Source organism: Muscardinus avellanarius (genome assembly GCF_963383645.1).
Source record: "Muscardinus avellanarius genome assembly, chromosome: 2".
Lineage (NCBI taxonomy): Eukaryota > Metazoa > Chordata > Mammalia > Rodentia > Gliridae > Muscardinus > Muscardinus avellanarius.
Genome location: NC_137787.1, coordinates 10,264,137 through 10,273,377, shown reverse-complemented (window position 1 = coordinate 10,273,377; position 9,241 = coordinate 10,264,137). Strand labels below are relative to the sequence as shown.

The 9,241-nt window shown below is 45.4% G+C and overlaps 1 protein-coding gene across 1 annotated transcript in view; it reads right to left on the bottom strand.

Annotated features, from left to right (window-relative positions):
- Positions 1-687: 687 nt before the first annotated feature.
- Positions 688-9,241, bottom strand: part of DNER (delta/notch like EGF repeat containing) — a gene marked incomplete at both ends in the record, with an annotated part of 338,491 nt that continues 329,937 nt past the window's right edge. Inside the window, 2 exons of the mRNA XM_080689915.1 lie at positions 688-799; positions 7,936-8,182. Of these exons, the coding sequence (XP_080546041.1) occupies positions 688-799; positions 7,936-8,182 (359 nt within the window). The remainder of the gene's footprint in view (positions 800-7,935; positions 8,183-9,241) is intronic.

Below are 9,241 nucleotides of genomic sequence, written 5' to 3'. Positions count from 1 at the left end.
ATAAGAGATTGAAATCGATTGTAATTTCCCTCGCTGGGCCCATCTGTTATGTTCTATCTTGGGGGCCAAGTTCAACAACTGTCACTCAAATGACAAAACCAAACTCGGAAGAATGTTTCCGCAAAGTTCAACCAAACGGTGCAGAAAGAAGTTACTTACCCATGCACAGAATAAGGCAAAGGCTAATGTCATTGGGGTTAGGCATAATAAATGTAACTGGTTTCTTTTTCACAAAACAAACATCTCAGACTTCTTTTTAAGTAACGGGTATACTGTATAATGCATTTTATTCTACTTTACAAGTTTTTCCTAACTCTACTCAGAAAGCCGGCACTCACTCACACGTCAAAAAGAAACTTCTCCGTGATTAGACTTATTCTGTAACGGCCACAGAAATTGATCTGGGTCTCGTGGTAGGGTCTACTGGGGAAGGAATTACACACTAGTAGAAGCGTACGGTTTAGAGAGCTGAAAGTACATTAAAACGTAGTCTATGGAGTTCACAAATTCCATTTTTAAAATATTTTTTCAAACTAAAAGCTGCAGAAAATTAGTTCTTCAATACTCTACCGAAAACTCTTGAGCAGCTAACATCTTAAATTTCTTAAGCTTTTTAATTTTCTTAAAAATATTTAAATGAATGTAGTATCCCATCTTTTTTGAAAAATAATCCAAAAAAAAGAAAGATTACAAATCTTTTGTTTTAATCAGTGTGACCAAGGGTTTATCATCAGGGCTATAATCCTCGTATGCGATGGGGGTCACGTCGTACATTGCTGGCCGGGATTTCTTTCCAAACCTGAAATCACAGAGAGAGGGGACTCCGGTTAGATAAATATTGAATCCCAAGTCCAATTCAAGACGAGCGGTAAGAAGAGTTTATAGTCAAGAATCAAATGAAACCATAAAAACACTCTAAAAATATATTCTCTAGACAGCCCAGAAATTTACGACATTCTGATATTAAAATTGAACAAGTATAAACATTAGTCTTTAGTGCAAGAAGTAAAAATTGATTTCACAAAGGGTAGAGCCCAAATTAATGTTGAAGCTTCTAGGTTAAATCTCGGGGAAGCGGTCATGCCTGACAGCACCATAATGGGTTTTAAGGAAACGTGTATTGATCTGTCTTTTGCTTCTGAGAGCCATAAATATTTGGAGAGGCAGCATTATTTTACATCCACCGTAGCACCTGGAATACAGAATGGCTAGGCAGACTTCCCTGGGGGCAGGCAGAGTGGGGTGGGTCGTAGGGGGGACAGAGAGCCTGTCTGATGGGATTTGGGGGAAAGAAGCTGTGAAGATTCTGAAGCACCGGAGATCCCAATACCAGGCTGAGAAAACAACCTAAAACACTCAAGTACCTATCAGAACTCACCGTTCAATACTCCCACCTGTTACCTCTAGGAGCGTACACACACACACACACACACACACACACACACACACACACACACACACAGTGTTGTTTTTTCCCAAGCACAAAGCCAGTGTTTCAACAGATCTGTGTATATGAAAATGCCCCCCTGACAGCAGGGCTGACACCCAGAAAGCCAGAGGGGTCAAAACCCAAGTGCAGGACTCCTGCCAAGCCAGCCTCCAGATGGCCGCTATTAAAATAAAGCCCCTTGGGCTTCTGGGTGGTCTCTTCCCACTGAGGACAGCATCTCCCCGAAGCCTTGGGAGGGAAACATCTTTACACTGACGGCCATCGCTCTTCCTTCTCATAGACAGCGTGAACTCTTTCAAGTCCAACAGGGCTCATTAAAAAGGGATTTTTTCAAAAACCTCAAATTTGAAAAAGAGTATTAGGACAGAGCCTCTAGGAAATAAAGGGGCTTATTTACCATGGTGTCTGTCCCTTCTCTCTTCTCTATTTCTTCCTTTGATATCTTTATGATGTGTGTCTCTGTGTATGGTAGTGGCAAATGAACCCAGGGCATTCTACCACTGAGCTACACCCAGCCTTTTTATTATTATTATTTTTCATTTTGAAGCTGGGTCTCCCTGAGTTATGCAAAACTTTGCTAAGTTGTTGACACTGGTCTTAAATTTGTGATTCTCCTGTATTTGCCTCTCACGTAATGGAATTAGGGAGGCACCACCACGCCTGGTTACATTTAGGGGTCTTAATCAGGACAAACAGGTTATTTCACAGGTGCTTAGAGCAGGAGTGACGCCAAAACCAAATGAGGAGAAATAGATCGCGAGAAGGCAATTTTTTAAATACATAAAATTAAAAGGCAGGGTCACGCTAAATTATCATGCACTGGCCTCAAACCTTCAATCCTCCTGTCTCCACTTCCCAAGTGCCGGGAAGTACTTACAGGCTCGCACCACCATTCCCAGCTTTTTGATATTTTTCAAAAGTCAATCTTATCTAAACGGATGAGAAGTAGGACCAAGTGAGAAATGAGAAAACATTCTTCACTTGTTTCTTTCTCTGTTTTGTGGTACTGAGGATTGAACCCAGAAGCATTTTACCTCTGAGCTATACTTCCAGCCCTATTTTTATTTCTTATTTTGAAACAGTCTGGCTAGGTTTCTGAGGCTGGCCTTGAACCTGTGATGATCCTGCCTCAGCCTCCCATGTACTGGGATCACAGGTGTGTCACCACGCCCAGCTTGATCTTTTCTTTTTAAACCTTCATCAATCCTGCATTTCAAGTCACTCAAGATGGACCTGCCTTCAAGAGCAGGGAGGTGGGTACCATGGCACAACATGGCAGGTGGGTACCGGGCAAATCACAGGGTTAATCTTCTGTCCCCCAAAAACCCAAGGCTATCACTGCGATAGTAAAAGGGGCTTTGATAAAATCATTTCTATACTACAGATCCTCACTAAAGATTCGCAGGTGTGCTTGCACTGATCTGGTTAGGAAGATCCTAAAGCTTATTTATCTAAATTAAATGAGGCCTGGGTAATCTAAGAAAAGTAGCCACCTTGTAAAAGCCTTTTGATTCCTCTTTTTTCTTCCTTCCTTCCTTCCTTCCTTCCTTCCTTCCTTCCTTCCTTCCTTTCTTTCTTTCTTCCTTCCTTTCTTTCTTTCTTTCTTTTTTTTTTTTTTGTGATACTAGGGATGGAACCAGCATTTGGGAGGCTGAGATAGGAGGACCACGGTTCACGAACAGCCTCAGCTAATTAATGAGGCCCTTTGCAACTCTGATACCTATACTTATTCCTAAACCCGAAAGTGTCAGAGAATCCTTTAAAGTATAGATATTTAGACAATTTATTTCTCATACGATACTGAGATGCATTGGTAATGATAGCAGCAATTTATCCAAAAACCCTGCAACCCAGTAAAGAGAGCTCTCCAAAACCTAGCCGAGTGGCCATGGGCAGTCTCCTGTGGTGACGTCAACGTTCATACCAAGGAATCATCTTAACCAAACTGGTGGGTTAATCCATTGGCTGACCGAGAAGAAAAATACAAGCTGCTTAATAGACTGAACATGCCTTTTAAAACCCCATTTTTATATGACTTCCGAGTTTGAAGAAGAAACTGTCTTCTCAAAACCTAGAAAACTGGACATCTCTATCTCCTGCTATCTATTAGCAAGTGATAGAGCCCAGGCCCATGAACTGAAATGCACCTGGAGCTGCACAGGAGGAGGCAGGTGTGAGGATGTGCACGCAAAAAAACTGAGCACAGGGGTAGGGCTCAGCCGCTGCTCCCTGTGTGTGTGCGAAGCAGGCTGAGACCCAGGGCCACCACTCTGTGTCTAGACTGTTTTGCTGGGCTGTATGCCACGATGCCCATGAACCCCATTAGAAGGGGTCACATGTGTAACATTGACTACAAAGGCTACGTGGTGGACAGGCTAGACGAGGAGACGGGCGGGCATGGCGCTGGAGATCCTGTACTGAGACTTCCTAGTTGCTGAGACCCTGTCCACATCCCTTAGGTGAGTGAGCTACAGAGGTCCCCATCGGAAGTGTGGTGTCTGCACATGAAAGCTAGAGACGCTGGCGAGTCTTAACATATGGAACGGAGATGAGACTTCGCCCTCAGTTCCTGCACTCGTCCAAGCAGAGGGCCGGGGTCACACGTGGTGATGAGTGAATGAGCGCTCATATCTACACTGCGAACCCTCGAGGAGCTGGCTATGGCCCCTTTGTTTCTTGGAATTGGTAGGATGTCAAGAAATCAAGCTAACACCTGTTGAATGCCATTTCAAATTCTCAGGAGCTAAACCAGCATAAGAGTTTACCTGTTTTATTGCAAGACTTTTTATATGACTGTTCTTTCTTAAGTAGTACATTCTTTTTTTCCTTATCAGAAAGGAACATTTTAATTGTAGAAATTGTTTTTTTAATGGAAGCTAGAGAAAATGATAATGCATATTAGGAGCTCTAGGCCCATTTCAGCCTGTTGCCTGAAAGTCATCAATACCACAGAGAACGTCAGGCAGATCTGATCTTGAGAAAGGCCCGAAGCTGAAGGTTTGGAGCTATTGGGGGAGGAAGGTGAAGTGAATGTGTCTTTCAACAGCTCTCCTTTCTCGGTTTTTCTGTGATCGGACATTTCTAGCACTGAGTCACCGAGATGTGACCTCAGCAATAGAACGTGGGAGGCCACGGCTGCAGCCTGCTGCTCAGGCACAAACTCTGTCTTGCCTGGGCACAGCAATGCAGCTGGAGAGAGAGAGAGAGAGAGAGAGAGAGAGAGAGAGAGAGAGAGAGAGAGAGAGAGAGAGAGAGAGAGAGAGAGAGAGAGAGAGAGAGAGAGAGAGGAGAGAGAGGAGAGAGAGAGAGAGAGAGAGAGAGAGAGAGAGAGGAGAGAGAGAGAGAGGAGAGAGAGAGAGAGGAGAGAGAGAGAGAGAGAGAGAGAGAGGGAGAGAGAGAGAGAGAGAGGAGAGAGAGGAGAGAGAGGAGAGAGAGGAGAGAGAGAGAGGAGAGAGAGAGAGGAGAGAGAGAGAAGAGAGAGAGAGAGGAGAGAGAGAGGAGAGAGAGAGAGGAGAGAGAGAGAGGAGAGAGAGAGAGAGGAGAGAGAGGAGAGAGAGAGAGAGAGGAGAGAGAGAGGAGAGAGAGAGAGGAGAGAGAGAGAAGAGAGAGAGAGAGAGAGAGAGAGAGAGAGAGAGAGAGAGAGAGAGAGAGAGGGGAGAGGAGAGAGAGAGAGGGAGAGGGAGAGGAGAGGGAGAGGGAGAGGGAGAGGGAGAGGGAGAGAGAGAGAGAGAGACTCCTCAACCCAGTACCAGCTGACTGCTGACATCAGAATCACAGGGCATTCCCTGGGTCTCTTGTGACTGACAGGTGACCCACTGAGGACGCATCTCATTCTGATGTGATCACTGGACTACAGTCGTTCCAACTCAGTATCACCTCCAGGCCCGTGGCAGGAGACATTTCATGAAAACGACACTGGCCACGGGCCACTGCTGAAAACGAGGGAGAGGGGAATCTCAAAAGGCCTGAGGGCTTGGGGTTTTGTGTGCTGCCAAGGTTTCTCTAGGGTTTCCAGGAAGAGAGAACAAAGAAGCCCAGTGATCCAGAGACTCAGCCAGACTGTGGAAATCAGGTTGTAGCTGAATAAATGTTTAGAAGTTTTCCTAAATTCTAGACACCTAGGAAAGTATTGTTTTAATGTCTACAGTTTCATCTGTGGCCACGTGAGCATGCCAGTTAGGAATTATGCAGTAAATGTTTTTGACAAAAATTGGCACCAAATAAGGACTGGGTTTCTGCGTGCTTTTAAGTCTACTCTCTCCTTCAAGAGCATCCAGCTGAATAACTTCCCAGTGAGCTGTACCTGCAACAAACCCCAGTGCATCTGTCCTGAACTGTTTCTGGGGCTGAAATAAAATGTACCTCCACTTGCGCCCTGAAGGGTCTTGGTCACAGGTGTTTCTGGCAGTAGTGCGAATTTGACTTCTGGGGTCTCTCCACACATCACAGAATAAGACCACAGATTCTGCTCCCCCTTGAGCTAATCCCATGGAGAACACAGTGGAAAGTGAAGACTCCTGAGCACTGAGGGAACCTGCCTACTCTCTCTTTATTATTTGTTTATTTATTTATTGTGGGTCTGGGGATGGAACCCAGGGACATTCTACCTCTGGGCTACATCCCCAGCCCTATTTTTTATTCTTTACTTTGAAACAGGGTCTCACTGAGTTGCAAAGGGCTCCACTAAGTAGCTGAGGCTGTCTGCAAATTGTGATCCTCCTATTTCAGCCTCCCGAATACTGGGATTACGAGTGTGCACCACCACACCCTGCTTCTCACTTCTTTTATGCATGCTCTGCCTCCAGTCCAGGGGTGGAGGGCCCTGTGAAAGCATCCTAGGAATGGCACGGGCCCTGGGATGAATCCAGCTCCCAAGCAGTTCAAGACATCCTGCGTCCACCCCACACTGAGATCATCCATTCATTTCAGACCTCAAATGTTAGCAATGTTTCCTGTGTGACAGAACCCACCGGAGACATAGAAAGTAAAGCCCCAGGAAAGACTAAAATAAGTAGTCAGTGTGGAGATGGCAGGGCTGGTCCAGGGCTTCCTGGAGGCTATGTGGCCCTGGGAGGGAGGAGCCAAGATGAGCAGCCATTTGGGGCCAGAGCTGGAGGGGGCCGAGCTGACCCTTCTCTCTCACGCCTACATAAATAAGTCTGGTGCAGCTCCCAGAAAGGCTCTGGGAAAAATCTCCATGTCACCCAGGTTCTCACCCATGGGCTCCAGGTTCTAATTTTTGATTCTACTAAAGCAAAATGATCACTAGATGTTTCTGAACTTTGATTTGGGGACTTTCTTTTGGAGAAGTTAAATTATCTGAAGGTGTCAACTTCTATGCCTATTCAGACAGCATTTGCATCGGCTTGCGTCTCGACCAACACCAATACAGAACAGCCCCACACAGGACATATGGCTAATGGTTCTCCTGAGCCAGCTCTTACACACCAAGTTCACCCCGCTGTTCACTACCACGCATGAGCTTTCTGAACTGCACGTACTTTAGATAGGTCCCCTGATTAACAGAAAAGATGGCATACTCTTTCTCTGTGGTACTGGGGATGGAACCCAGGGGCATTCTACCTCCAAGCTACACCCCCACCCCTATTTTTTATTCTTTATTTTGAAACAGGGTCTCACTGAGTTGCACAGGGCCTCACTACGTAGCTGAGGCTGTCCTGGAAACCACATCCTTCTGTCTCAGCCTCCTGAATGCTGGGATTACAAGCGTGCACCACCATGCATGGTTCAAAAGATGGTATACTTAAACAAGATCGTGGTTAATTTTGGAATAAATATTCTTTGGATAAGTCAGCAAAACGTTAGCTGGTTATTTGGTGATATTGGAGGAGTAAATATAGTATTATCTATTTATATAATCCTTTAATATTGAAATTTAATCCCACCACTGTAGCTCTCTAAGGAGGTAGTTTATGCCTTTCATGAATAAAGGGAGCTATATTTGTGGAAAGTTGAAAGGCCCATCTAAAATCAAGAGTCAGAGAATGGACTGGTTAAGAACTAGTACCATACCTCAGGCACCTGAGCTCAGGCTTTGTACGATGCCACACTAATCCCTCATCCCCCCTCAGAAGACACTGCCTTATATAATATTACATAATATGACCGCTAAACACAGAATGATAGCTCTCCATCATTATTTTTGTAGGCTCTCACATCAACGGAAATCATTTATATCCATATTGACTATTTTGAGAGCAACAGAGTTAGACATTCCAAAGAGACGCCATCACAAAACGTTCCCAGGCCCAGCAATTAAGAATCAGACGCTTAAAGCCACAGACCGAAGCACGTTAAATGAGGGGACGCAATTGATGTAAACAAAGAGCCAGCAGCAAACCGAAAAGGGACTAAGGGTCTGTCCTCCAGCCCTGTGTCGAACCTGCGCCGTGCCCTTTAAGAGACAAAATCCTGTTTGGCCAAGCCTGGCCCGCGTGTGCCGGCGGGACGTCCCGCCCGCTCACCTGGCATGCCGGATGGAGGCAATGGCACTGCTGAACTCGCTGTCGATGCTGCGGCAGTTGTAGAACTCCTCGTAGGCTGGCCGGGAAGAGCCCTGGTACTCGATGCGGCTGATGCGGCAAATCCCCACGATGAGGATGATGAGCATCAGGACGAAGGCGACGCAGAGGGCCCCGATGATGATGTACAGGGAGTGCCGCGGCATGTTGGTCAGGCTCTCTGCCATGTGCCCGGACTTCCACTGGAGGTCTAAGGGACACAAGGCAATGGCGGGGTGAGCTGCGGCCTTTAGAATGGGAAGGGCCATTCGAGATGGGGAGAACTGCTTTCTGTGAGTGAATAATTCAGCTCAACACGTAAGGACCTCTTACAAGTCATGAAGAAAAACTAGGACTACATGATGGGAAGATGGGTGGAGAATCTAAAGAGGAATTCACCAAACCAGGCGTGCTGGTACCTACCTGTAATCCCAGCACTTGGGAGGCTAAGACAGGAGGATCTGGGTTCAAAGCCAGTACAAGCAATTGTGAAACCCTATACCAAAATGAAAAATAAGCCGGGCGTGGTGGCACACACTTGTAATCCCAGTACTTGGGAGCCTGAGACAGGAGGATCTGGGTTTGCCGCCAGCTTCAGCTACTTTGTGAGACCCTCCGCAACTTAGTGAGACCCTGTTTCAAAATAAAGAATAAAAAATAGGGTTGCGGTGGAGCTCAGAGATAGAATGGCCCTGGGTTCAATCCCTGGGCCAATGGTGGGACTGAACCCAGGGCCACAAAAAAAAAAAGAAAAGAAAAGGAAAGGAAAAGAAAAGAAAAGAAAAGAAAAGAAAAGAAAAGAAAAGAAAAGAAAAGAAAAGAAAGAAAAAAACAAGAAAAAGGGCTGGGGTGTAGTTCAGAGGCAGAATGTCCCTGGGTTCAATCCTTATTACCCCCTCAAAAAAAATTCATCAAAGGAATACAAAAAGAAAATTGTTTACCTTCATAATAAATTTAAAAAATGTAATTCCTCTACCAGCTTTAATAATTATTTTATTTTTTTCCCTTTGGGGATTAGGTTTTTCTTGCAGGCAATTATCAGAGCAACACAGTAGACTCTTAGCCCCCAAGTCTGGTCACAGACCTTCTTTGCCTCCTTCACATAGTTTATTTTTCCTTTTCCAATATTTTTTTTTATTTTGTACTGTTGGTGGGAGTGCAAAGTAGTTCAGCCGCTATGGAGATCAGTGTGGAGATTCCTTAGAAAACTAGAAATGGATTCACCATATGATCCAGCTATACCACTCCTGGGTATCTTTCCAAAGGGGTT